At 41.5% G+C, this 27881-nt stretch overlaps 10 protein-coding genes across 10 annotated transcripts; 4 read left to right on the top strand and 6 right to left on the bottom strand.

The window, feature by feature from the left end:
• Positions 1-680: 680 nt before the first annotated feature.
• On the top strand, positions 681-1464 carry VTP21DRAFT_10518 (uncharacterized protein; the record flags this gene model as incomplete). Its single annotated transcript, XM_069389863.1, has 5 exons — positions 681-738; positions 829-896; positions 962-1118; positions 1183-1271; positions 1339-1464. 5 exons carry the CDS (start codon positions 681-683, stop codon positions 1462-1464), a joined length of 498 nt encoding a protein of 165 aa, XP_069253141.1.
• Positions 1465-1859: 395 nt separating this feature from the next.
• On the bottom strand, positions 1860-3335 carry VTP21DRAFT_10517 (uncharacterized protein; the record flags this gene model as incomplete). Its single annotated transcript, XM_069389862.1, has 3 exons — positions 1860-2116; positions 2180-2953; positions 3020-3335. 3 exons carry the CDS (start codon positions 3333-3335, stop codon positions 1860-1862), a joined length of 1347 nt encoding a protein of 448 aa, XP_069253140.1.
• A 1959-nt stretch (positions 3336-5294) lies between these two features.
• Positions 5295-8143, top strand: VTP21DRAFT_10516 (uncharacterized protein; the record flags this gene model as incomplete). Its single annotated transcript, XM_069389861.1, has 8 exons — positions 5295-5370; positions 5848-5902; positions 5961-6037; positions 6098-6184; positions 6252-6430; positions 6499-6983; positions 7064-7572; positions 7653-8143. 8 exons carry the CDS (start codon positions 5295-5297, stop codon positions 8141-8143), a joined length of 1959 nt encoding a protein of 652 aa, XP_069253139.1.
• A 422-nt stretch (positions 8144-8565) lies between these two features.
• VTP21DRAFT_10515 (uncharacterized protein) lies at positions 8566-11084 on the bottom strand (the record flags this gene model as incomplete). Its single annotated transcript, XM_069389860.1, has 10 exons — positions 8566-8835; positions 8921-9089; positions 9152-9273; positions 9335-9959; positions 10024-10291; positions 10349-10487; positions 10552-10577; positions 10640-10692; positions 10766-10885; positions 11047-11084. The coding sequence occupies 10 exons, from the start codon at positions 11082-11084 to the stop codon at positions 8566-8568; spliced, it is 1830 nt and encodes a 609-aa protein (XP_069253138.1).
• Positions 11085-11477: 393 nt separating this feature from the next.
• Positions 11478-12932, bottom strand: VTP21DRAFT_10514 (uncharacterized protein; the record flags this gene model as incomplete). The annotated part of the gene is made up of 9 exons (XM_069389859.1): positions 11478-11665; positions 11730-11841; positions 11906-11975; positions 12050-12215; positions 12290-12350; positions 12409-12425; positions 12500-12563; positions 12631-12687; positions 12831-12932. The coding sequence occupies 9 exons, from the start codon at positions 12930-12932 to the stop codon at positions 11478-11480; spliced, it is 837 nt and encodes a 278-aa protein (XP_069253137.1).
• Positions 12933-13303: 371 nt separating this feature from the next.
• On the bottom strand, positions 13304-17637 carry VTP21DRAFT_10513 (uncharacterized protein; the record flags this gene model as incomplete). The annotated part of the gene is made up of 18 exons (XM_069389858.1): positions 13304-13668; positions 13747-14099; positions 14161-14255; positions 14321-14484; positions 14550-14673; positions 14730-14846; positions 14912-15063; positions 15125-15328; positions 15404-15590; positions 15658-15752; positions 15820-15990; positions 16051-16165; positions 16234-16361; positions 16426-16586; positions 16657-16991; positions 17056-17166; positions 17238-17317; positions 17385-17637. The coding sequence occupies 18 exons, from the start codon at positions 17635-17637 to the stop codon at positions 13304-13306; spliced, it is 3210 nt and encodes a 1069-aa protein (XP_069253136.1).
• Positions 17638-19996: 2359 nt separating this feature from the next.
• On the top strand, positions 19997-21960 carry VTP21DRAFT_10512 (uncharacterized protein; the record flags this gene model as incomplete). The annotated part of the gene is made up of 6 exons (XM_069389857.1): positions 19997-20198; positions 20259-20353; positions 20469-20507; positions 20568-20661; positions 20727-20963; positions 21038-21960. 6 exons carry the CDS (start codon positions 19997-19999, stop codon positions 21958-21960), a joined length of 1590 nt encoding a protein of 529 aa, XP_069253135.1.
• Positions 21961-22177: 217 nt separating this feature from the next.
• VTP21DRAFT_10511 (uncharacterized protein) lies at positions 22178-24408 on the bottom strand (the record flags this gene model as incomplete). The annotated part of the gene is made up of 8 exons (XM_069389856.1): positions 22178-22419; positions 22488-22910; positions 22974-23115; positions 23180-23586; positions 23652-23797; positions 23859-23936; positions 24005-24117; positions 24238-24408. 8 exons carry the CDS (start codon positions 24406-24408, stop codon positions 22178-22180), a joined length of 1722 nt encoding a protein of 573 aa, XP_069253134.1.
• A 487-nt stretch (positions 24409-24895) lies between these two features.
• VTP21DRAFT_10510 (60S ribosomal protein eL38) lies at positions 24896-25325 on the bottom strand (the record flags this gene model as incomplete). Its single annotated transcript, XM_069389855.1, has 4 exons — positions 24896-24918; positions 24981-25103; positions 25193-25253; positions 25314-25325. 4 exons carry the CDS (start codon positions 25323-25325, stop codon positions 24896-24898), a joined length of 219 nt encoding a protein of 72 aa, XP_069253133.1.
• Positions 25326-25736: 411 nt separating this feature from the next.
• Positions 25737-27606, top strand: VTP21DRAFT_10509 (uncharacterized protein; the record flags this gene model as incomplete). Its single annotated transcript, XM_069389853.1, has 2 exons — positions 25737-25901; positions 25975-27606. The coding sequence occupies 2 exons, from the start codon at positions 25737-25739 to the stop codon at positions 27604-27606; spliced, it is 1797 nt and encodes a 598-aa protein (XP_069253132.1).
• Between the last annotated feature and the right edge of the window lie 275 nt (positions 27607-27881).

Raw genomic sequence — 27881 nt, 5'->3', positions numbered from 1 at the left:
GCCAGAGAGCTTTTTCTCCCACGTCTTTGAGTTGGCCCGGCTTATTCTCTATCTCTTTTTTTTTTTGGATCAGCACAATCCACCCATTTGTTAGCAATCCTTGACCGATTCATACGTAGAAAACGAAAGCCGCGTAATATCTCATTCCAAAAGGGATCAGCAACGAAAAAAAAAAATAGACATTCACAACCCAAAGAAAAGTGTTTGCAACATCTATTTAGCACATTTTGGCAACACCATTTTTATTGCATTTGGTAATTTTGGGGTGCCCCATTGTTAAGCATGCAATGGAGTAATGGCGTGTTTATAATTAATGGAATTAGAAACTCCTCGCAAACAGCCCCAGACAATTAGATGAGAAAATTCTGTTGAGAAAAAACCCATATCATGCCGCATGAGAAACGATTCTTTAATGGCGTGTGCTGAAATGGGCATCTCTTTAAGGATTCTCCAGTGGCCCCAAGAGCCACAATTCAAAGTTTCCTCTGGGCAAACTTTGGCTGAAGTCGCTAATATACGCAAACTAAACCAAGATAAAACCAAGAATCAAGATATATGAATTCTGCTCGAGGCATGATGAAGGCAGTGGGGCGCAGCAATTCCCCTGCTGTTTTCCTATTTCCATTGCTCAATATCGAGAACTCTGGTCCGAATAAATACATCGGGGTTTACCATTGAAAATGAACACCATTCTGAAAACTGCTCGTGCAGCGGCTACATTGCGTCCCGCTCAATATGGTAAGCTTAGGCTGCTCCATTGCAAACTGGTTATTAGCGTTTGGATGCAAGTTGTGCTGTGTTATTAATCCGCCCTCACAATCACTCTAGCTCGCCGTTATGCTACTGAAGCACCTGCTTCTGGTAAACTGCGCTTGAACTTTGTTTTGCCCCATGAGGTTGTTCATCCTTAGATCATCTCCCTGTGGCGGTCTGCATCTCTAATATCTTCTATTATCTTTAGACCATTTTCAAAAACACTGAGGTTCAGCAGGTGAACATCGCGGCCACTACGGGTGACATGGGTGTTCTCGCTAATCACGTTCCTTCTATTGAGCAACTTGCCCCTGGCGTCGTGGAGGTGATTGAAAACATTCAAGGTGGTTCGAAGAAGTACTTTGGTAAATGGGAGGATGATCTATATTTTGCATTGAAGAAGCGACCTTGACAATTTTTCTAAAACAGTTTCGGGCGGATTCGCTGTCATTAATCCTGATTCAACCCTTAATATTAATGCGGTGGAGGCCTTCTCTCTTGAGGATTTTTCACTTGAGGTATGGCGGCATCGCTTAGATGCATTGTGGATATGAGCTGTTCTAAACGTTTTATTTTGCTCCCTAGGCTGTCAAGTCCAACCTTAGCGAGGCCCAGCGTCTCGCTTCTGCGGCCACAACGGAAGAGGAGCGCGCAGCCGCAAAGGTGGAGGTTGAGGTGTTTGAAGCGTTGCAGGCTGCTTTGTCTAAGTAATAATAATTCAAATGGGTGGAATAAAAAGCATTTAGATTTGAAATAAATATTCCCGTCATATTCAAAGCATCTCATCGTTTTAATCAGGGTAATAGGATTCTGAAGCCATGCTAAATTATTGGTTACTAATGGAGACAGAAAGATTGAAAGAGAAGCAAAGCAAGGAAAATACAGATATAGTAATGATGGAGTGCTAGGACATGTACTTATGCAATTAAAACAAAGAAAGAAAAGACAAAAGAAAAGACTAAAGAAGATGCCATAGATTGAGGATGGTACAAATGATAAAGGGGAGGGGGCCTTTTCTCTTAATCTAGTAAGGCGAGAGTGATAAATACGCATAAAAACTAAGAGATCAAGATTATTATTAAGACGAGATAACATATTTAAAAGGCTCATTTTCCCTTGGTTTTTAACGTTTCTACCTCCATACCGCCTTCCACCACGGCCACCCGCATCTTGGCCATTAAATTCCTTGCTGCATTCAAATGATTATAAACCCCTCCATTAAACGCCGCGGTCATATCCTTGCCAATACCATACTGCATGATTTGTCGGCCCCCTGGATGCTCATCAATAAACTCGGACACGTCGTGTACCACCCCTTCAATTAGAATGAGAGAGCGCTTCTCCTGCTTACAAAGTCGTTGGACTAGGGGTGAAGTGAGTTAGCCACTGGGGGAGGACTGAGAAGTCATGAGGGATGTGAACTTACATTCTTCGAAACTGATCACAGGAAGATCACGAATCGGGACGCCCCAGTCGACCTTCGACTTTTGGCGGTCGAGCTTCTTCTGCTTCATGTTGAGTCTCCCCTTGACAACCTCGTTCTCCGGGAACCGTTTGAGATCCGAGGTCAATCCGATCCACGAGCACACATAGATCCACCATTTCGTGGGGTCCCATTGCCAGAACCCAACCGCGGCCCGGTAGTCGATGGGGAACGCGTGGTGGAAATTGTGGTAACCTTCGCCCATGGTCAAGAAGGCCGTGAGAAAATGATCGCGAGGGGAATGCCTATCGTCGTAGGTTGCATCACCTAGATAATGGGCCAAACTGTTAATGCAAAAGGTCGCTTGGTGTACACAGGCTAATCGCGCCGCTCCGGCGTAGAAATAACCGCCTCGCCAATCACCCCACCCGAACCCCGCGATCGCCGTGGGCAGAATGAAAGACATGAATATCGCAATGAGACTGTAGTTATTGTGCTGCCAGCGCACGATCGGATCGGAATCCAGATCAGAGACGTCGGCGTACCCGATTTTGGACCGAGGTCGCCGCATAATCAGCCAGCCGATGTGAGACCAGAAGAGTCCGCGGTGTGCATTATGCGGATCCTTGTCCGTGTCAAGATAGCGATGATGGGCGCGGTGCCCACGAACCCACCAGCGGATGGATCCTTGGACAGCACTGGCACCAAACAGAGCATAAAACAGACGTAGAGACCAATGGGCTCGGTAGGAGTTGTGAGAGAAATAGCGGTGATAACCTACAAGAGGGGAAACCCATCAGATACCCCCAAGGTAACCCGACTAAATAACGATTGGACACTAACCAGCTGTGATGGAGATGCCACCACAGAAATACATAATTGCCGAAAGATAGAGAGTATGCCGATGCAGGACGGTGTTGGAGAGAGCATATGCCCACAGAACAAGAGGACTACCCACAAAGAACGTATTTAACCAGTTAACGTACTTGTACCAGTTCCACCAGGTCACTGGCTCATCAAAGAGCGGCGCGTGTCCGGACGGCCTAGCCACTGATTTTTTCAGACGCTTCTTCTCGCGCTTCTTCTCGGATCTTGACTTCTTGCGCGAATGTGAAAACGTCTGCGTCTTTGTGAGGGTGATAGTAGCTGTCTGACTCATGCTGAATAAGGAGCCGAATTTTGTATATATATATATATATTTATATATAAGAATATCACCCAGTTATCTCTACGTCTCTACGCTGATTTATTCACAGATGAACCAGCTCGGGGAGCGACCAAAAGGACAAAAATTCCCCAGTACACAGTACTGATCTAGAAAAGCTAAAGAGAAGGGAAAAAAATGCGTAACAAGTGAGGGGACCGTGCTGCGTTTATATACAAGGCGTGTTTTAATTTAGTAATTGAATAGAGGAAATCAAGTGACAAGAAGCATTCAATATGGCCGAATTAAACACGATGTATGTAATTAATCCCTCTAGCTCGAGGCCGTGACTTTCCTAACGAATAATTAATTTCATGTATATTGTTATGAAAACAGCTTCTTTTCAACTGCATCCAGCTCATTCGTAAAAATTAACAAGCCGACGACGTATTCGACAAGCAACTCTCAGAGGAGATTTCTTGTTCGCGATTTGAAACGATTTGTAATATTTTATTTAACAAGATTTGCAAAAGATAACATGATGGGCTTCTTTCAGGGTTTTTTTAATTATATTTAGGAGCAATTGCTCCCTTTATGCTGTTAAACAAAGCCCGTGCTCCAATGGAAGCTAAACTGAACCCCTTCTACTTTTCCTCTTTAGGATTATCAGCCCAGGAAGAACTGATAAAGCAGTAGGAGAAAAAGTAATATGTTCTTGCATAATTTAAGCTGCTCTCACAGGGAGAAATCTAAAAATGTAAAAAAAAACAAAAAAATTCTCTACAGGTCTACAAGTGTGTGCCAAAAAATGAAATATAAATCAAGTTCAGGAGGTAATTCTCACTTGATCTCGAATTCTTGCAGCTATTGCATCCCAACTCTCAGCTATTTTTTTCTTTTGGAATCTCGATGGCCATTAATAAGAGCTACAACTCCTAAGGAGCAAATGCCGACAATCAAGTAGTGCCTTTTTATACCTATGCTCTTCAGTATTATGTAAAATATCTTTAATTATTTTTTTTTTGAAACTCTAGTTTCTTTGTCCATTTGGGGACAAATACACTTGCAAGAAGGACCATCCTCATCAATGACACATTTATGGGAGCTTCTGAACCCTGACAATATTTTATATTTCATCACCCTCTCAGAAGTGAAAATAAAGCCTTTAAAACCAAATTCTTAGCTTGAAGAGACTCTTGTCCATGGGCATGCTTTTGGATGTAGAGCATCATCTTTAACAGGAATATGCAAAAGAAAAAATAAAAGCCTGTGCTGATAGCATAAAAACAAGTATGCAATTACCAAACAATTTATTTATAACTCCTTTTTTACGTTGATTGCTTTGGCATGCATTAATACGACAGGACAAGTGGCAAATTAGAATCAATTTTATGCAAGTCCAGATTAAGAAGAACAGGGAAGAGGTTATTTTACTTCAGGAAAATTTTATACGGTATATCTGCTTGACCTATAACCTCTATTATTTTATATTAGTTAATAAAGGGTACTATTAAATGCTTGCGTGGCCTATATTGCAACTCTGCCTTATCTTACTTTCCGTCGAGTTCATCACTCTTGGTCGTTGTTAATATTCCAGTGTCCTCATCATTTTTATCTGACCAAATTCCTTCAAAAAAAAGAAAACACTTTTCTCTCGGTGTGGCATAATGTGGCAAGATGTTGCAAGCGACAAGAGAATTAGAAAAATCTGCGTGCTTTCACTGTGAGTATCATACCACTGCAACGTTAATATTCGGACGATAAATATTTATATTTTCACGAGCAATTAAAAGAAATCCCCTTCGCAGCTAAAGTCCACATTAATCTAACGTGGAATTAATTCTAATTATACTAGTAGACTCCTTACCAAATTTTTAGTACATTTAATCTCAAGAGGGCCATGCTATGAGTCAAAGCTCAGGAAAAAAACGTGTAGCTTTTCCAACATCATAAGGATTTTAACACAATTATTCTATGTGGGATTATCTTTTTCCCTGCCGTGGTAGTTTGACTGAAGCTCCCCTATCGTGGCAGTTGACACTTGTGTCAGGTAAAGTTAAAAGAATGGATTGTGGAATGCTTTTACTAAATAGTAGATAATGTCTCTGGCATGTATGTAAATTGTGACATCTAAAGTATTCTAGAAATATGTCTTTATAACCTTTAATGTATTTTTTCACCCTTTCGAAAGTCTACTCTGGGTCATAGAGAGCTGAATATTTTCGACCCGTAAGTTTCGCAGCAATTCTAGCCATAAGCTTTATCAACGTGATATTCTCGAGCTAATATGGGGGTTAGCTTGCTATGAATATGCCCATGAGTCATAGAGTTGCACGAAGGACTGTGGGGGGGATGTAGTTAATCAATCACATTTTTATTTCAATAACAATTTGCCAAAATTTTTCTTTCGATCGCTTTCACATGTCTAATGATGCCTTTTTTAGGATTTCCCCTCAAATAACCGCAGTTTTATCTTGGTATTGGAAACCTCAATAGAGAAATTCCATAATGTTGGATAACATCATAGGAAAGCCATCGCCGAACATCAGACGCTTGGAAGTTTTGGCCATTACCCTTGCGAGGTATTGCATGGAGTTTGCTTATGCTAGATGGATTTCATAACTTTATTTTTCTTGTTAGCACCCTTTTTATCACTCGTTATAAGAAAGGGACACCCTCATCCCTAGTTTTTTTAAATAATTGGTTAGGTAAAGAGAGTAATTCTAACAAGATTATATTACGTGCTAAATCAATTTTGGCTTTCTTGTCTCCATCAGCGAAATATCCGCCTTGGAAAACATTTCTCGGGACAATAACTGCGCTCTATGTACTCAAGCATACCTTTTTACTGGTTGGGCTTAATGGTCAGTACTGGCTTAGCATTGATGCTCTAGTCTAATTCGGTGCAGAGCTCATTATATCTCTGCTTAGGTCCTGAACCCATGGCTCGGCGTTATTCTAAGAGTTTTTACAGAGCAACTTGGCTGATGACCGCCATGGATGCTGGTTTTTGGTCCGCCATGAACGTGCGTCCCCGATTTCTCCGCGACTTTCTAAGCATCGTACTCACCCTTTTCTATGCAGTGTTTTCGGAAGAAGCCGAAGCCAAGGTAATGATGGCTGGATGTTACGTCGTACTATCCATGTTTTTCTCTAATCTCGTTTAATTTTTCTGAAGGCCCAATACTATCGTTCCAATATCACCGCCAAGCATATTCGTGTGTCTTGGGAGAAGTCCCTTAACCCTTATTTGCGACTATTTATTCGTTTGCTTGCTCATGAGCGCCTCAGCATCGACGCCCGCAAGATCATGATCCCCCCTCCTCAGGTCGAGCCTCGTATGCGGCACTCTGTAGAGTCATATCTCTATTTCCACCCGCCTGAATCGCGGCTTCAAGAAAAGGAGGAAATTCTGCTTCACATTCCTGGCGGAGGCTTTGTCGCGATGCCTCCCAAATGTCACTCCGACTATTTGAGTATTTGGGCGAAGCAGCTGGGAGTCCCAATAGTGAGCATCAACTATGGAAAAGCCCCCGAATATCCCTACCCTTGGGGGTGTGAAGAATGTTTTGATGTATATCGTACGATTTGTGAGACAAGGGGACGATGCATTGGGCTTAAGGGTGAAAAGATGCCGAAGATTGTGATCGTAGGCGACTCTGCGTAAGTTGTACTGCATTGCCATTAGCGTCGTCTAAGCAAGTGCTGATCCGCCTATCCGATTTTTTTTTATTTCAATTTAGGGGAGGAAATTTAGTCGCAACCACTATCATTAGAATCCTTGAATTTCGAAAGACACATCCTGAGCTCCCGCGCCCTAACGCCATTGTCTTGATCTACCCTGCCCTTGAGCTTGAGCTTAAATGTTGGATGGACCGCAAAGCAATGTCCCTCATGCGTGCACAAAGCAATAAATCCATGGTGAATCTATTTCAAGCTAAAGACCACTTCAGGCACAAAAGTCCGCTGAGTGTCGTGCCTGATGTGAAACCGTACCACCGCAAATCCCGCCTGGCTCCTGAGGATTTGACGATGTCGCGGATTTCAAAGGACGACGACAGTTCTGACGAGGCGATTGAGGATGTGGTGCGGTCTGGAGGCCAAGGAATGTCAACAGAAGGAATTGCCCACTGGGATGGTGCAACGGTATCAAGCGAAATCACGTTAGATACTCGTTTGGCAATGACGAGTAAGATGTGTTATTTCGACGACCGAATTCTATATGCCAGTCTGGTGCGCGCCTTGACTATATGTAAGGATACGTTTGCTCATTCTCCATTATTCTATAATGCTGATTTCTTTACTTATCTCTCTTCTTCTCTCTTGAACTAGTGTACGTGGGACCCAACACACCTTCAGACATATTCGGCGACTATCATTTTGCACCCCTTCATGCACCTTTGGAACTCTTGCAAGAGTTTCCGCGCACATTTATATTTTGTGGTGAGATGGATCCTCTTGTGGATGATTCCGTCATATTCGCCGGCCGAATCCGCGAAGCCAAGGGGATCGGACTGTGGGATGATGAGCGCGCCGTGAAGCTTGAGATTTTGCGGGGCGCATCGCATGGATTCCTGCAGATGCTACTTATGATGCCGGAGTGCAAGAGCATCATCATTAAGTTGGGCAAATGGATTCGGGAAGGTTTCGACACCCCCTCGATGGAAGAGGGAGAAATCACGGAAACTACCTCGTCATCCATCAGCGTTGAGCCGGAAGCTGAAACGGATTGGCAAAAGTTAGGAGATTCGACCTTGGGCGTGACGGAAAAGGATATGTTCAACCGACGGAAGGAAAGTATATTGACAAGCCTCCGCCATTAATTCTATATTTCAGATTGCTTTTCAAAGGCTGTTTTTCGGTTTTGATATGAATATGATCCTGACTGGCGATATTATGCGTCCAGAAGTTAATATAATATTGTATTTAAGTCACTGAATTCCTATCCAACCTACGAAAGCATCTGTGATACGGCGAAGAGATAATAGCCATAGAAAAAAAAAAATCAAAACACAAAACGATAGAAAATAGGAATAGGGAATGAATAGTGGTGATATCAGAGCCAGGGGAGTGAGACAAGTCCTATACTAGGATTATTCCATAGTTCAAACTAGAAGAGATTCCAAGAGGATAAAAATACAATTTATAACCGAAATTTGCTATATTAGGGCAGTTTGCGATATAGAATCAATGATATCCGTAATAGCAATTAACAATGCGTAGACTATTTGAGAGGAATGATAACTTAGATCAGTGAAAAGGAACGGCCGGTGTCCCTATACACGTTGGGTTCGTTGACTGGCACGGCGGACTGCACTGATGTAAATCTGTCAAAACCCTTTTCACCCCATATTTCACCAAGTCTCTCCTGGAAAGGGTTGGTATGATTCTTGGATGGGAACTTGCCAAAATAAGCGTTGCCTAATTCGTTGGCACGGTCGGAAGAGTAGCTTTGTTCGATTTGAGAAGGTGTGCGCGCACGAGAAGAAATTGAGGAGATAGAGGTGTTGTTAGACTAATCGCGTGCAGGCAAGTATGGGGATAGAAAGCGTCAATTTTGGTTGGTTTAAGCTGCCAAGTAAATAACCTTTAATTATTACCTGAATTTCCGTGAACTGCGGACTATTCATGCTGCTCTCAGTCTCCAGACCAAGTAAATCAGCGGTTATCGGAGCAGGTTTAGAGGATACAAGCGCGGTGTCGAATGGATTGTTGTTGACACCTACCTCGCTCCCATTCCTATTTGCATTGGTTTTGAATCCGGTTCCACTAAAATATTCAAGCAAGGTTAATATTTGTGATAGCTCAGGATGCTGATTTTTGAGACTCACGAAGGGATCCGAAGGTCCCCCATGTTTCCGAAAGTATCCACTCCACGATTGCGTGTCGCAATTATAGAGTCAAGTTGTGCATATTTTTCGTGAGGAGTTTGCGCAAAAAGCTCAGCATTACACTGAATCATTGTAAAACAATTAGGAAGCCTCTATATATCTTCAATTGCTCAATTGACTCACTGGATTTTGCATAGTGGTGCTCATCGAAATGGCCGCATCATAGGCTGTTTGATTGAATGGAAATTCACGGTTCTGCATCGATGATATGCTGAACGAATGAGATCGGAACGAAGGAGGGACGGCAACAGGTGAGGTTGGAGCACTGAACGCATGCCCATTATATTGTTTGAAGGGGTTAATTTCTTGGAAATTTGGTTGGCTCTGGGGCGACACTGGGGTTGACAGCGAATGCGCTTGGGGGAGCGAATTTGAAAGGACCCCTAGTGTGTTCTGATGCAATAGCGACAGAGGCGCATGAGGAGATTGTCTAGAGTTCATACTCCATTGTGTATTGATCATATTCTGGAATCCAATGGCACCTGTCGAGATGTCAAAATATCCGACATTATGGCCTGGGTTCGCTTGCGAATTCTGTGGCGTCACGTAAGGTTGAAAAGCAAGCTCAAGAGGTTGAGGTGATTGGACTATGGGTTTTGAGTTGCCGAAAACTGGGCTGCCGAAAATGTCATATTGAACCGGCAGAGAAGGAGCTGTCGAGCCACTGTCGGCTTGTTTTTTGATCGTTTCATTTTCATCCTTCGATTCTCGCCTGCCGTTATCGAGGTATTTCTCTAAAAATGATTCTCTGAGAGGGAAAAAGCCAAAAGTCGATTTAGCTGTACTACCAATATTCACAATGAACACCCTACCTGGCCTTCATCCTCTGCTCATGTTCAAGCGCGGTTTGCTTGCTCTCCTCGATAGCGCGCTGCAAATCCCGATCTTCATCCAAATAACTTTGTCGATATGAATTATTCATTTCGGAGTGGTCTAATGTGTATGAACGAACTCCAAGTGAGTTTTTATGGATGGAACTGGGCGTCATACGGTTCAGCATTCTCTTGCGTTGTTTACGCTCCTCCAACAGGCGCGGCTCATCCTCAATTAAATTAACAATATCTTTCGCTTTAAGACGCACTGTGGAGCATAGATATAAATTAGCTTAAGTGATAAACCGGAGCCGGGGTGAATTACCATTTGCTCCCACATCTTTTCCATTTTCATCGATATGTTGAAACTGTCGAAGAGTCTTAATAAGATAGCTATTTTCTTTCATATATGAAATAACCATTTCAGAACCAACGTGGAGGCAGTAGTCAAGGAGGTTCAATGCCTGTAGATATATCTCAAAATAAACACATAGTTTAGATGTATTACTCATATAGTTCGTTGAGCACCTTGAAAACATGTCTCCAGTTTTTCCCTGAAACAAAAGAGAAAAGTTCATTACCGTTATTCCCTTACAATATATCAATGCCTTTATACCTTTGTCATTCAGTCTTTTACTTAACATATCCATTATCTCAGGAAATGCACCTCTGAATATGGACGCAAGTCAGTTAGTTAAGTATTAGAAGGTAAGACCAATGGGGATATATTTAATAAACTCACTCATTGAATGTGTACTGTGCAATCTCATGCATGAGGGTTCCCGACGGTCCCCATGGATCATTCGAGGTTGCTTCACGGATCTTCGCCTGGATATCTGAATAGCCCCTGGTATAATTCTTACTGTTTTTGAGCAGAAGAAATGAGTTGGTGAGTCAATTAAGTTTTTTGTGACATTTTAACATTTCAACATAAAACAATTCTTCATTCAACTTTCAAGGGGTCAGCATGGCGACCCCAGGTAAACGCATGCTAATGAGAAAGAGAGGAATGAATCCACTTACACGACGCGAAGCGCACTTTTGGCGGTATACTTGCTCATTTTCTAAGGATTTACAACAAGCTCATTTAGCCATAACAGAAAGAGGAAGAAATGAAAGGGGTGTTTGGCCACCCTGTGCAACACATTTTTAAGTTCAGATTTTGCGGTCACAAGGTCGTTGAAAAGGCTTATTTGGTTTTCAATGGGTGATTAAAAACATTTAATAATTATATTTTAATACAAAAAAAAAAAATCGATAAAAGGGCTTACAAGTATAAGAGAGAGAAGAAAGAGAAAGCTTGAAAAATAAATGGAGATCTGATGTAAAATTTAACAACTTTCAAGGTTTGAACAAACCAGTATGTCGCTTGTAAATATGTTGATATAATAGTTTTGTTCATCTATTGTCTTTAACCCCCCATAATCTATTGCAATCCAAAAGAGAGAAATCCGCTAATAGTCTGCGGCCCATCCATTTTTCCGTAAAAAGTCCTCTATTGCTTCCTTGAGAGCAAGATTGGATATTAAATTTCGCTCGTTGAGCGGTGCGCGGGTTAGAGGGTCGAATGAACCAATGACTTTGATGTGCTCTTTCAGAGCAGTGCGTTCATATGTGATTCCAGATGGTGTGATGACAGGATCTAGGAGGAACACAAAGCTTTTTTAAGAAAAGAAAGTGCATTTAAATACCCAACGGAATCCTACCATGCATAATATTAAAAGATATGGGATCTATGAAGCTCTCGGGTATCTCCCGTCGCTGTAATCTCTCTTCTGAGCGCTCGAATACAACCTGGAGTTCAGAGAGTCTCTCATCCTATATTAGAAAATACCGCTGTTATACTTAAACTGGCGCATTCATTTGATCAAAAAACTCGTACATGTTCAGTATTCACTGTGTCTATAATCAGCAAGTGGTCTGGATCCTCTTTGTCAACGTTATCAAGTTGTCTGGAAGGGAAATACAAACAAAACAATATGTCATTGAGTGCCAGCATCACCTCAAAAATTGATCCATGTCTTACTTTTGCCGTTCTTGGTTGATCAAATCACGCATATATCTTAGCAATGCGGACTCACGCTGAACCCTTAGCGTCTCGTCAGCATCCCACTTTGCCTTTCGCGCCTTCAGTAATGCGCTGACAATATCCGAAGTGTACGTGACTTGTTGATCTAATGCGAGATGATAAGCTGCAAAAATTTATCCAGAAAAAAGAGATGCCCATTAAATATTGTAGTTATAGTTTTATAGCGGGTATAATCACCTTTTTTAAGATACGCAATAGCATCCACGAATCGCTTCATTTCTAAAAATGCCTGACCCATCTATAGAGGAGACTCATGTAGATATGGACGACTTAGCGCAGAATATACGATGACTTACAAAATAATAGCCTTTGACTATATTTAAATTAGGTTAAAAAGAGTTAATGATGATGGATCAGTCTTCACAAATAAGAACATCCATTGCTTACCTGTATTCGGATCTAACTCGATTGCTTTTTGGCAATCATTCACTACTGCGTCATATTTCTCTAACTGAAATAGAATAAAAAAAAAGCTAAATTCACTGAATTGATTGCGATCCAAGTTCTACTCTTCTCACCTTAAGTTCACATAGCGCGCGATTTGTATAATAGGTGGATATAATGGGATTTTTGATCTAATAAAAAACATAGTATTTGCTTAGTAATCCTTATCCATTATCACTCTGTCCTAAACAGTGAGATAAAAACAAAGATTTGAAATGGAAAGGAGCATACACTCCTATTATCTGCGTTGCATTGAGTATTAAAGAACACTTACGATCGCTATGGAATATTCGTTAATTGCCAGTTCAAAGTCATGTCTCTTAAATAAAGTGTTGCCCTTGCGTTTGTGATATTCTGCTAGTGATGCGGGGTCCATCGCCTCTGAAATTTATATGTCTTCCTTGAAAACAACCCCTCTCGTTACGATGATGTCCTTAAAGCCCTGAATTACTAAAATTAAGAGTGGCCAATTCTTGGGATTTCTATGGAGTAGCTGTATTCGTTGGAAAGATTAATTGGTGAGACTAAGCCACAAGATTCTCACGAGGTTTTATTCCATCAGGAGAATTCTGTGGTCTCAATACGAGAGTACAGCCAGTGGAGTGACAAGATACCAGTGTCAAAGAAATTTTGTGGTTCATATAGAGTATGAAGGTGATAATATAAGAAGAAAACTAAAATATGCAAAACTACAAAATTTCACTTGGGCCTCAACCTCCGTTCTTCCTTTATAGTAACCGCCCTTTTCTACCATTCATAGTCAAAACGCTCCAAATTGTTGGTCGCATCCTTCAAGTCCTTTTGTGCTTTTTTTCGCATATAAAAAATCGGACAATCTTTGCTCGTGCAGATAACATCCTGATTTAAACTTCCTTGGCATCGCTGGCATTGGGTCCATAATCGACTAAACCGCACCTCCAAGTCATTCACCGTGCTCAGCTGCTTTTGATATAGCTCGTCGATGCGAGGTTTGCAGTATTTACAAACGGCCTTTTCTCCTTTTGGAAGTGGAGTCTTACACCCCATACAGGTAAGTGTTTTGACGGCAAAGCGCATCAGACCCCCGACGGTTGGAGTGGATACTTGGACCGTTCGAGTATGTTCACCCGTCACTAGAGAAAGCCAGAAAAAGTCAATAGATCTTCCCTTTGATCATACTCCAATAGTAAAAAAAAAAACAAGAAATTTACAAAGAGATTCCGCCTTCTCTCCAAGGATTGGCTCGAATAGACGCATCAGTGGCTTTGAGAGCTGGTTATCAAGGTAATATTTTGTATCGATTGGAATATTATTTTCAAGCACATAGATTGGATCCTCCGATCTTTCATATGCAGCAGCTCCTTTATACGCTTTAACGATAACATATGCGACACGATCACCAAGCGTAGGAGCGGAGCCTGCATCGCGCTGCCTCATTCTCTCGGCAAGCTCCACATGGGCCTGTTTAGCAGCGTAGTCAGATTTGCTGAGTGCTTTTGTGATCACCAACTGTGACATATCTATCTTATTTTGCAAGAGGTCTGCAATAACGTGCTTGGCATAGCTATTTGGCGAAAAAATGGATTAAGCACTAAGCAATCCGATGGTATTTTAATATCACTTACTCTTGCGCTCCTTTGACATCTTTGTCAATCAAAATCTTTCGTAAGCATGTATCTATTACCGTTGAAACAAGTCGGCAGTTATCACGACGAACAGTCTAAGCAGGTAGAGTTAACATCAGTACCATTTACTACTTAGGCTTTTCTTTCATGTTTTATTTACCTCTATTCCTTTGCAATCCATTTTGTCTGGCTTCTCAGGATTTGTCCAATAGAGTCCAGCATATCGTTTTTTGGAGATGAGCAAATATGGGTAATACACCTTCTCGAACTCGAGTTTGATCGGTCGAATAAATGTCTGACTGACAAAAGAGGCAGCAGCATTACCTTGTTTAATAGTAAAAGTTAGACATCGTTGTGGCTCAAGCAAAATGATTAATATAACATCATACCAAGTTCCATAACATCCTCTAGTTTGTCGGGTCCAAATTTGATCATGACAGAGTCGGTATCACCATAGATGACCTCGGCATTATATTTGTAACCATTTGCAATAGTGTAATTGGCTTCGATAAGCTGAGCGGCAGAATTTAATCATCGTTTCATTTCAAGAAGAGAAGAGACATGCTTACATTTTTAGTCTGTTCAATCATCACTCGTCCGTATGCTGTGACACTTGACGAAATCTCGAGACAGGGTAGTTTGCCGACGGTTGCACCCGTAAAACCATACACCGAGTTGGCACTTATCTACAATATTGAACATTCAATGTCAAATGGTTTGTAGCGAAAGCGAAAAAAGTTTTTTCTCATACCTTGAGGGCAAGCTGGCGGCCATCAAGTACTGCTTTTTTGAATGGATCAGTCTCTTTTTTCAGGTCGGCTTTTGCTCTTTTTCGTGCGGAAATCAGATCCTCAAGAATTGTGGGTAAAATGCCTTTGCGAACGCTCGGTTTCACGAAACAGTCTGTAGTAAAATCCTCAATCTGCTGGTCATTAAATAATGTACCTATTTTATAATATGCTACCTTTATTCGGAGTCACGATGTAATCGTTTTCGTCCATCTGCTGCTTAATCGGGTTGTTGGGTTCTAAGAGCGTAGTGTAGCATAAATTGTGAGCCATCATGATAGACGGATACAGGGAACTGAAGTCGAGCGTAGCGATGGGCAAACTATAATATCCCTTTTTAGGTTCTATGACTGTGGCTCCTTCATATTGTTCGTCAGATCCTGAACGAATGATAATGTAGAGTCAGTGGAAACCATCAAATAATGGAATACTTTGTGGAAAACGTTCATTCATACCCATTGATTTCATTGCCGGAATAACAAGATCCTCCTCGAAAGCTTTCCGGTAAAGCTGCGAAATAACTTTGATCTGTTGGCCTCGAGAAAGGAGGTAGCTGAAGGGCACTCCTGTGACACGAGCCATTTCCATATAGTTGATAAGACACATAAGCTTGTCCATAAGTCGTTGCGGTAGATAAGCATCCTAGGTATCCACATACATATATTCAAACGACAGTTACAGTATTCATTCCATGTAGTTGGCAATTTACCTTCAAACAATATACAGCCAAACGTCGTCTTGTCTCATCGTTGCCATTTTGCAGCTCTGTGATAATTGAATAATGTACGTCCTCCTTTTGCTCGTCTATCAATTAATCATGAGTCGGTCCCATTTTCCCAACTTAAAAATACGAGTGTAAATAATTTCATACCAAGGAAATGCGCGCAGACCGAGTTGAGGGTATATGAACGCAATTTATAGTCCCGTTGCATAACTTGCAGCAAATCAATTTGGAGGCGACCGTCAAGATTTGTGTGCTTATTATCACGCGTGCCGTATGCTTTGGAAGAGAATCGACTGTCTCTAGCCTCGGAACGTACGCCTACATTAAATATATTATTATTAAAGTACTACTAACATAAATCATATTAATACAGCTTACCTCGTAGGCGTCCAAGAAATGGGAAAGAATCCACTTTTAGGCTCTTGGCTCGGTCTAAGAGATAAGGAATATCGAAGTTTGCGGTATTGTAACCTATCACTATATCTGGATCCGCCTGTCAAACAAAACATGAAGGCTGTAAATAATAGATCTAAAGCATAAGCTTGAGTACAAAAAGCGAACCTCTGCAATAAACTCGCTCCATTTCTGCAAAAGCTCCTCCTCTTTTTCAAATGACAGGATGTGGGCGCCAACAATGGGTGCGCAACTCCCTAATGTGAATACGTTGCGAATGAGGGGCTGATCTTGACCTATTTAATTAACGAGAATAAGCATGGCAGCGAGAATATAGAAGTAAATCAAACGGATAAAAACCATAAACTGTTATAATATTAGCTATTTGAATCACAGGGTCGACTTCAGCCTCCGGAAATATCCCTTTTCGACCAGCACATTCAATGTCGAAACTGAGAATGCGAAGAGGAGCTATCTTCTGCCAATCCCCTTCAGGTGCATGACTTATTATTTTATCACAACTATAGCAGAATTAAATAGATATGATATTGTTAAATAAATCCGAAGGTATTTAATCCACCTTTTACTTACTTTACTTCAACCTCAATTTGACAGTTGGATATCTTGTTTGCTCTCATTCTATATGAACCCGCAGGCAACTCGAGCCAGTTTGCACCCATTACCTTATGATCGATCATGAAACGTAGCGTGAATTCAATGTTACTCTCGTATGTCCGGCGTTCGCCAGTTGGAAAACCAGACAGCGGTATTCCTTCCTCTATTGCCCTCCGAAGAGGAGCGATTTGTTTAGGATCTCGCACTGTTACTTTCACGAAAGGAAACTTGACTTTCCCGTGGTATCCCCAAATACTTTGTTTCTGGATTATTTCAACCTTAAGTATCCCATTCTGCCCTTTAACTTTCTCCTATTTGAATAATGCAGAGAAGACATTAGAAAATTACTATCTATATGGTAAGACTGATACATACAGCAAGTGTTGTCTTAATATCGTTGAGATTTTGCAGGGTAAGTCCATTTGGCGCTGGGAAGTAGAAGTATGGGAAAAACCCGAGTACGTGGCAGAGCACGGTAGCACCATCCTAAATTATTATTATGCAGTTATGAACACATTGCAATCTCGAATCTAACATGTGATTAGAAATGATCACACCTCAGTCACGCCAAAAAACCGAACTACTGGTTCATTAGTTTTCATATCAACATAATCATCGGATTCCAATTGTTGAAAAACTAAAATTAAAAGTAATGATATTAAACAAAGGGTGGCATTATCGCACATGAAAAGAAGAATAATTACTAAGGACATCGTTCTTCGGATCTAGTGATGGAGGTGGTGGTCGTGACCAAGATCGTGTTGTTGTTTGTATCTTACTCAATTCTTCAAGATCTTCTTCGAATGATCGCGAGTTCACATCGGAATTTGTTGATCCAGCAGTCTTGCGTTTCTTGAGGGAAGGAGGGGCGAATGGAGAAGAAGAGATCGAGATCGAATCTCCACCAATTGTGTGGGCGTGCGCGCCCTCCTTGCGCTTCATTGGCGTGGTGGTCATAAGCAATAAATCTTTTCTCCTGGCAATGCAAGTAACGCGATATTTTACAAATTTTAACGCGTTAATATCTGCGCCACGAGTATTTCAATTGAATATAAATTAAACCAACAGTGCACGCAATTCGCTCAAGTTATTATTTTTTAAATTTCTACTACACAATATGAATAACAGACAAGAGTGGGTTCGGATGTTCATGGCCAATTGTAGTTGCATAATTTTTTTTTGGACCTTGCGTAGAATGTTTACTAGTCTCATGGATGAATTAACTCCCAAGCGGTTTCTATGTAAGTCCATATATAGGGAGTGCATCAGTGACTAAACAAAACAGCAAATTTCCGAATTAAACGACCATTTCCATACAAATCCATTAAAAAAAAAAGAGAAATATTGAACACACATTGAACACCTCTAACATGACTTGGACTTTACTTAATCACAGTTGACTTTGCACAATCAATGCTGATCCGTTCTTGTATTAATTGTAGGAAAGGCTTTAAGGTATTTTCCCAATAGTTGAATATATGTTTCTATGAAAACAATCCATGGGTGGCTTGTAATGCACCAAAAATCAATGGCGGAAGATACAGATTTTATAATGATAACTTATTTCAGACACCAGGCGTGCAATATAAAGTGGAGCAAGTAGAGCATCGCAATGAAAACATGACCTCAACATCTAAAAGATATAGATGGTAATATTTGTTATGACGGGAGTTATCCCGAATCTTCAACCTATATCAACCTATCTAACATCGCTTTGTAGTACAAGCAGTTGTTGACTCCGAATATCCCCATGACTAGGTGAACAAGTTTCCATCTGAGATTCATTATTCACATTGGCACTACCGCGATTTACTTTTGTCAAGGCATATTTCCCTTTATGATGGAAGAGCATTTTGCCCTTATGGTGAGCTGTATTAGAACTATCCATCACTATTTAATCGGACTGTTTGCATAAACTTACAGAAAGGAGGAGTCTGGTGAGATTAAGCTAGAATATTATTGTTGAAATGTACTATATCAACGAGAGAGCCATCATAAAAAGAAACAAGTTTACCGGTTGGCGTGTGATTGTTTTATCTTGAGTCGGGCACCTGAAAATTAATTAATGGGCGGTTATAAGGGATAAAAAGTTTTAGCGCCCAGAGTACTGTGAATAAAATGATTTCACAAAAATGAAATATTTGTAGCTGAAATTCAATGTAAATGACTTGTTTGCATCATGCATGCATTATGTCCCAGTTGATTTGGGAAGAACACTCTTCGCAAGTTCGGCCCTAATACGGGGCGCCAATATCAAATTTTGGCACACAAGTGTTAGTATTCTCATTAGCTTGGACCTCGCAAATAAAATAGTGTTAGATTATAGGAATGCTTAGAGGGATGCATTCATGCTTGCGTAGAATCTAACGTCGTATTCTTCTCGTTCGGTAAAGCAAGTCCTTATGTCAAGAATAACCGTGGAGTTCTCCAAGCGCATGCCGCTTCAACAGAATTAAAACTCAACGTGGTCATAAGATCTTGTTCATAAGGAAGTGGTAAAAGCTAGCAGGATTAGCGCTGTTGTCGTAGCCATAAGCAGCAAAAGAAAGTCCGAGTGGGACAGTGAAGCTAGGTCAGGCACCGCGTTCACGTTTCCCCCAACAAGCTGCCATGGAGTTTCTATATCGATTCAAGCGTGGCTTAAGTCCGAATTCATCTCCGTTGCATTTTTAGTGGAAGTCTTTACCAACTGGGCCTTAAATTTCTTTCTCAACAAGAGAACCTCAGTAATAGATTATTAATTGCTTGATAATATAAGAATAAGTTTTGCTTTTAAGTAACCAAGCGGGAAATAAACCCTCTTTGAGCGAGGCTAAGGTGCTAATATGTGGGGAGCTCCAACATACTTTGTCGAAAGTGCTTCCTAAACGAAACGAAATGAAATGAAAAGTAATATGTATAGATTGTTTGGTGATAACCTTATATAAGCCGGTAAATAGTTATTCAATAGGAAGGGCCAAGACAAGGGAACCCATCAATCCTGACCACTCAGTTTCACAGCAGCGTTCGTTGTCATCCACAATACCACATATGTCCCTTTCACGAAAGTAAAAAAATTGGCCTTTTCGGAACTTCAATTTAACGATACTCGGTCGTACTTGTTCTCTAAGAAAAAAAAAAATGAACGCCGAGCAGGCAACTAACCTGAGCCCCTCCATTCCCGATTCTATCGAGAAGAGTCATTTTTTTTCCTCATTACATGTTGGAGAGGATGCACTATAAATAGCGGCAAACCCTGACGCACCCCCCAGAGTAGACCTATTTATAATTCTGTAGAATTCCTTTTCGGATTTATTATATATCCACGGTCGTGTTGATGGCGGAAAAATCAATATCACTTGTCTCATACGAGGGGTCTTTCTGGAGGCATGTATTACGTAGACTGTTCACGCGAAGGCCTCTTAATCAACTGGAGGAAGAGGTTGCCCACTCCAATTTTCGGAGGAGTCTAGGGGCTCTAGATCTAATTATGGTGGGAGTAGGTGCAATTATAGGCACAGGCATTTTCGTGCTTCCAGGTATATTCATACAGACCAAGCGTGTAGGTTGAATATTAACTTCATCATTCCTATAATTAGGTAAGGTTGCAGGGGACAATGCAGGACCAGCAATCTCCATCTCGTTTATTGTTGCAGGAATTGCCAGTGGTTTAGCTGGCTTGTCTTATGCTGAGGTAAATGGAGCAGTTTAGAGATATTAATCGGCACCGAGAGATATACTTTCTCGGTATACGTGTTTGGGCCAAGCCTTTTCCCAGTACTAAAGCCAAGCCTCTCCCTATAATTTAGATGGCTTCGATGATACCTGTTGCTGGTTCCGCCTATACTGTAAGTGAGAAAAGTCCATTTTCGTTCTGACCACCTGCTTACCTCTGCGCCATTTTACAGTATGCGTCGGCAACTATGGGCGAGTTTGTGGCCTTTCTGATTGGGTGGAGTCTAATTTTGGAATACCTTTTGGGAGCATCAACAGTCGCCGTTGGTATGTGGAGATGATATACTGCTGGCGATGTAGTTAAAATGTACTGAGCCACTATTTATAAACAGGATGGTCAGGATATACTACAGATTTCTTCGGGTCATTGGGCGTTAGTATCAATAAGCATTTGACGAATGCCCCTGTAGAGTGGACAGAGAACGCCTTCCATGTTACCGGCGATTACTTGAACTTACCTGCAGTATGCATTTGTATAACCATCACCATTATCTTAATGTTTGGAATTCGCGAATCAGCTCGCTTCAATAATATAATTGTGACCATGAAGGTCCTTGTTGTTCTAGTGTGTAAGTATCTCTTTGGTTGAGCTTATTTCCGTCCCAAAATTCGGTAACATTCCTCATCTTCATGGCAACTGCAGTTATCTTTGCCTGCATCAAGTTCGTTGATCCTTCCAACTATACACCCTTCATCCCAGAAAACGAAGGCAGCTTTGGCAGATATGGAGTCACGGGCATGTTCCAAGCTGCATCCATCGTATTCTTCGCTTACATTGGCTTCGATGCAGTCACCACCACTGCTCAAGAGGCAAAGAACCCGCAGCGTGATTTGCCCATTGGAATCCTCGGTTCGCTACTCGTGTGCACCGTCTTGTATATCGCGGCATGTTTAATTATGACTGGGGTCGTGAACTATAAAGATTTTGCAAGGTTAGCGTCCCAACACGCCGCGCCAATGGCCCTTGTCCTAAATCACACGGGAATGAGATGGCTTAATATCATTGTAGATTTGGGAGCGATAGCAGGGCTTACTTCAGTGATTCTAGTACTTCTTATCGCTATGCCACGAATCCTTTACACAATTGGGAAGGATGGGCTGTTCCCTAAATTCACTACATATCTGCATCCAAGATTTAAGACGCCTGTCTACACAACTATCTTTTGTGGAATGATCACAGCCATTCTGAGTGGAGTTTTGCCGCTTGGGGTATTAAGTGAGCTCACCAGCGCTGGTACCCTTCTGGCTTTCCTATTTGTTCATATTGGAGTGATCTATCTACGCTTCAAGGAGCCCGACGCTCCCCGTAAATTTAAAGTCCCAGGAGGAAAAATCGTGATCTTGCCACTGATCGGTGCCGCCCTTTGTATTCTCCTACTTGGTACTTCGACGACTGAAACGTTGTATAGACTGGCTATTTGGGTAGCTATTGGAATACTCTTCTATGCTGTTTATGGTTATCGCCATTCTCGACTCAACCCATCAAATCAAACGTTGGAAGTCAAGGTCGATCGCAGCAAGGAGGAGAATGCGATTTCTGAAGTAGAGGATGTAGCACGAGTTTAGATATCGTTGGCCACTGTATGCAGTAGGTCCGCTATATATAATGCTTCTATTTATCCTTGTAATTTTATAACCATGTACTATTAATTTTTTCTTAAAAATAAAAGCCAGTATAATGGGAGGTTCTAAATTCCGAACATTAGGTGTTAAAAACATGAAAGTGATTCTATTGAAAAATATTCTAACGTGAATTGTACAATACTGAGCGAGTAGCTGTCCATTAGCTATAGGACGGCCCTTGTCGGTTAGTAGCATCGGGCTCTCCCGAGTATCCTCGCGCAATCCCTCCGCGGCCTTCCTCTACTTCTTCCACTTCGGTTTGCCCAATTCGTGGATCCAAACCTCGGAAAGTTCGAAGGTTTAGGAATTCTCCCGCGGCACTTCCGAGGGTTCGTGATATCAATGCAGAATCCTGATTTCTCAAGGTGAGTTGCTGCATACTTGAAACGAGTTGATTGTTATCTATCCCAACAGTATTGAGTAAAAATACTATAGTAGAAAAAATAAATAGATTAAAAATTAAAATTTACCTTTTTCCGAAGATGCAGATGCCCACCTACGCCCCTGCTTTAATTGTCCAGTCACCAAGGAATAGTGGGGTATATCTTCATCTTCGCTAACCTCCTCACTCTTCTCATCTTTTTCTCGGGTTGCTTCACCAGTGACGTCTGCTTCCTTCTCCAATAACCGGTCAAATGTTGTCTCGTATTCGCCCGTCCACCCGTTTTCAGGATCCACCGCAATTTCTAATTCATATGGGGTCACAATTGGCCGATAGAACTCTTTTGAATCGATAAGACTGTTTTCAGGGCAAGCGACAAGCACATAGCAATCCACCTCCATGAAGTTGGCAAGCTTTGCCACATTCAGTTTACCCACAACGAAAGTGTAGTGCTTTTTTCCGGCTTTATTAATGAGAGATTTGATACGATCAATGACTTGAAGATACGACGCTAAAAAAAGACAATCCATTTCAATTCAAGATGAAACTGAATATGTACACAAAAAAGGCTTACCAACACCCAAAGTACCAACAAGGATACCAATAACATCAGCATCCTTTGCCCTCTGCACTAGATAAAATCGTCGCATTAGAAGTCGGTTCACTTGAATCGACTCACGGCGAGTTTTCATGTTTTCCGGGTCATAAGTGAAGGTCTAGCAGATAAAAAAAATCATCATGAGCGAAAGTTACTGGAAGTCTGGCGCCACTTGTACATACAGGGCATTTATTATGCGTTATGATCAGGTTAGTTAACCGCATGCTTTCTCCTCCGACATAAAATATTTTGCAATCTTCAAGCTTAACATTGTCAGGCATTTGGAATTTCCACCCCCCTTTTCCATACGGTTCCTCGCCATGAGCTGGCTGCGGTATAATAGGTCTAGTAGGACATGCACAAGAGGAACAATTGGAGTTGGGAACTTCTTGGTCTCCACTTGCACACATAGGAACTTGCTGATCATCTTCCTCGCACCGTTGTTTAAGCTTAGAGCAGCAAGTACCACCTGAACGTGTAGTGCGTTCTGTAGAACAAGTTGATGGAGAAGCTGGTTTGTATTCTAATTCAATTGTCGGTAAGATTAAGTTGGTATATCCACGATTTTTTAAAGCCTCAATCAATGAATCTAAGTAAAACAGAGTTCATTCTAAGTAAAGCACATAAATAAACAAATGCTAGTTCGTTTCCTACCAATGCTATGAAGATAAACCAGGTCGCTTGCAATCAAAATGGGGTTCGATTTTTCCTCGCCAAATATTTCATCGAATCCTTGTGCACAATTCTCGATGTCGATAGGATTTTTTCCAAAAACATAGAGTACTGGAAGCCGAGAAGTTCTATTAAAGCGCATTAGCTACGAGCAGAATTGGGCATTAATATATGATTTCGAAAGCTTACGCGCTTAAACAGGCCCTTCCATAATGCACTATAAAATCTGCATTCACATGCTCGGCAGCTACTTCATCGACGCAGCAACTACACATATCCATTATAAAACCATGTGTTAATAAAATCTTAATGTCATTTTATCTGAATAAACTAACCTGCCATATGAAGTGTCTGCTAACACAAATGTTTTACAACCTGCTCGCTCTGAAATGACCTGAGAAATGGCCGTTGAATCGGCCAGAAGTTCGTCAGGAAATTGTAGCGCAACCTATCGGTTTGGATATATTAGATATCTTTCTTAGGTAATCGGTAAAAGCGATCAAGGATATATAGACAAGTTTTCTTTATACGAAGAATTATGTAAGAAAAAGTTCGAGGAAATGCTTACCTTTTGGTAACGACCGGTGATTATGGCATTCACTGTGCGGTTGATTTCATAGATGTCTTCAAGCTCACTAATAGTTGTGGCCCTGCGTGTACTCTGAACTTCAACATTCTTCTCAATTACTGCTGAGCCATCGTCCGAAAATGGCGTCGGTCCCGTTAGTTCTCCGGTCATTTTTCCCTTACAATTACAATCGATATCTACGGGAGTTGCAACTTATTAAAAATACAAATGTTATTAATGTTTTAGCAGTCACAAATTCAAATTGAAGTACCAGAAGTTTATTTTATAGCTGGCTACACTGGAGTATCAATATGCTAGAGTATTAAGGGAATAGCATGAAGGCCATTAGATCGCAAGAGATCATAGGCAATTTTCTAACAGTTAATTATGAGAGTTTGTGCTATCTCTTCAGATATGGAAATCATTTGCTCAGGCGAAATACTGAACAAAAATGATATAAAAAATCATGATATTGTCGCGGCTTGATTGTAATCTGTATCTACAATATTTCACTTAGGTCATGTATGGATATAAAGTGTTGCTGTCTCGGTTTCTACACGTACTGCATCCACATCATATGGAAAAATTTTATATCGTATGCAAATCGAAATTATATAAGTTCAATTTTATTAACAAGGACTGAGAATAATCTATCCCTTTAGATCTCTTTGGTAGTAAGACCTAAAAAAAATTTAAAAATTATTCGATGTTCGTGAATGAGAGGTCCATTAAAATAAACCTACCAGGGGGGAGGGATTGCTTCAGTTTCCCTGCTTTGTCGGCATCATTGACGACCAGAGTGTAGAGGTAACGTGAGCAACGGACCTTGAACTTAATCTGCTTGCCATTCTTCTTGATGCTAGCAGCTAATATCCAGGAAAATGAGAAGGAGAGATTAGATACATTTGCATCACAGCGCATCGGTTATGCGGGAAAAAAATGTGAAGGTACTTACACTTAGCATCCTTCCTCCGGGCGATCTCGAGGAATTCCTTAATGTCAGTAACCTGCTTAGGCTATAGAAAGATTGAGATACAGATTGTAAAGGAAAAATTAGCACTGAATTCGTTGAGTACATATATAGGCATAGATGATAATCCGGAATCTAAACATCAATTTCATCTCGAGATCTCAGCTTCGTCTTCCAGCTTATCCAACAGCAAAAAAAAATTTTCAAGGATTCCCATCCTGAGTCGTAGAGGATGGGCCCAGCGATATCTTTAACACAAGTGTGAGGATGACCTACCATAGTTAGGATGGATGGATATGGTGAGAGAGAGAGCCTATTCTTCGTGAAAAGAGATTAGTAAAATAATCTTTAGAAAACGTCATCGAAAAACGTCACAATTTTCGAAGAAAATAGTGCAAGCAGGGGGAAGCGAGATCTCTTGTTAAGTCGAGCAAGAATTTCCAGCGTTACTAGAAACCAAAGTGCTCGATCGGTAGAAAGCCAATTTAGAGCTGGGAAAAAGGTACCTTACTCACAATTCAATCAATAAATGCTCTTCATCTTTCTAAATCTTTCTCGACGCTCGGGTGTATCAGGATTTGTTAACATGCTCAACTTGTCGAGATTAAACCACGCGTCGAAGCGGACGACTCTACAGCTTAGAAATGCCAATAGACAGCTACGCTTAAACCAACAGCCGATAAATGTATCCAAGGTGAGTTATGTTTTTTTTCCCACTACTAAGGTTACATTCCAACGCATCTGCAATTTCCTGACTCTATTCATAGCGATTCAATTCCACTGAGACGACCACTTCGGCAACATCAGAGGCACAGGCAGCTGCTACTCCCCAAAAATCTAGCTGGCGTTTCTATCGCAACGCCCTACTGACCCTCTCTCTTATTGGAGCCGCTGGTTATGGTGCTGGCGTTTACTACTCACTCAAAGATGAGGATTTTAGAGATATATTCACCGACAACGTCTATGGCGCTGAACAAGTTCTTGATATGGTTGAAAATCTTCGTAAAAACCCCACGCTCAAAAATGTGAGTGAAAGGTTGAGTGGATTGGCTGAGAGCACGACCAATGTGTCCAAGAACGTATACACTACTACAAAAGATGCTGCGGAACAGGTAAAAAATATGGTATCAGAATTGACTGAAGACGACAAGGTTACCTCGGTACCTGAGCCATCACCAGTAAAAAAGCGGACGAAAGTGGCGTTACCGGTTGATGGGGTTGATAAAAAAGAGTTACCAGTAGCGAAAGAGAAGAAAGATGCAGTAGATGATTTCCATCGATTCCAGCTGCCTACTAATTTGGTGCCTACGACCGATGAGGCATTAGTGTGTCAATTGGTTCAGACTTTGAATGAGTTGAGCGCAGTGGTGAACGAGATCGGCCCTACCCCTAAGCTCGCAAAGGTAATCGAAGAGGCACGCGGTGAGCTGTCCATGCTTGGGGAGAAATTCAATGAACTAAGAGATCGCAATGTCAGCATTGTTAAAGCAGCATTGAAAGAGCAAGCGCGTGCCTTCCATGAATTGCTGCATGAGCACGAAGCTCAAGTGTCAACCAACGTCGAAAAACATTTGGCTGAATCAGCTGCCTTATGGAACGAGGAGAAGCTGCGCTTATTTGAGCAGTATCGAGATGAGCTGAAAGCCGAATTGGAGCGTCAGGGCGCTGAGCACGCTCAGCGTCTACAGGAAGCTCTTGTGCGTCAGGCAGTAGAAACGCAACGCCGTTGGGTACGCGAAGTGCAATACTTGGTGGAGAATGAGCGGGCAGGCCGTCTGGCAAGACTCGACCATATTAACGCGCGGCTTCACTCGCTTGAGCGCTCGGTGCTGGATAACGTAGAACTTTTGGAACATAGTCAGCGTGCACACCTACTGTGGAATGCCGTTTTATCTCTACGTAATGTGTTTGAGAGCACAGAGCGACAACCATTCACAGCCGAACTAGAGGCGCTACGACAAGTAGGTGCCCCACATGCAATCGTCAACACAGTTCTTGCAACGATTGATGAACGCATCGCCAAGGAAGGCCTGGACTCAGTCCCGTCCCTATTAGCTCGTTTCCAGGGAGTGGCTAACGAAGTGCGTCGGGCCGCTTTGGTTCCCGAGGATGGCGGTCTTTTGTCACATGTGCTCTCTATTATCTTGTCGAAGCTCATGTTCCACAAGCAGGGATTGTGCGAAGGCGACGACGTAGAGTCTGTCCTTGCCCGCACAGAACACTATTTACACGAGAACGATCTCGATAGTGCGACTCGAGAGTTGAATCAGCTGACAGGATGGCCAAAGAAACTAGCGAAGGGATGGCTAGAGGCTGCACGGAATCGCCTTGAGGTCGAGCAGGCGCTCAAAGTTATCGAGACCCAAGCTAGTCTAGAGAGTTTGAAGGTGTCGTTCTAAAATATGTTTTCTTATAATATAAATATCAATTTTACTTTGCTTCTTGTATGCCCTCTCTCTTTCTTTCAAACCTCCCACTTTTTTTTTCTTTTTTCTTTTCTTTTGGACGATTCTTAGACGGCTCCACCCTCATTTTATAACAAAAGATATTTTTTATCGAGATGCAAAGCCCTTAATTTAAGCACGCGAAAGAACTCCGAAAATCTGATAGACAGAAAACAATCTGAAAGAAATGACTAACTTCACTGTTTGATTTCTTCTAGTTTTAGTTTATT

Source organism: Calcarisporiella thermophila, assembly GCF_041956535.1.
Source record: "Calcarisporiella thermophila strain CBS 279.70 unplaced genomic scaffold VTP21scaffold_7, whole genome shotgun sequence".
In the NCBI taxonomy this organism is placed as follows: domain Eukaryota; kingdom Fungi; phylum Calcarisporiellomycota; class Calcarisporiellomycetes; order Calcarisporiellales; family Calcarisporiellaceae; genus Calcarisporiella; species Calcarisporiella thermophila.
The sequence above is the reverse complement of the archived record's forward strand: the minus strand, read 5'-3'. Positions and strand labels throughout refer to the sequence as shown.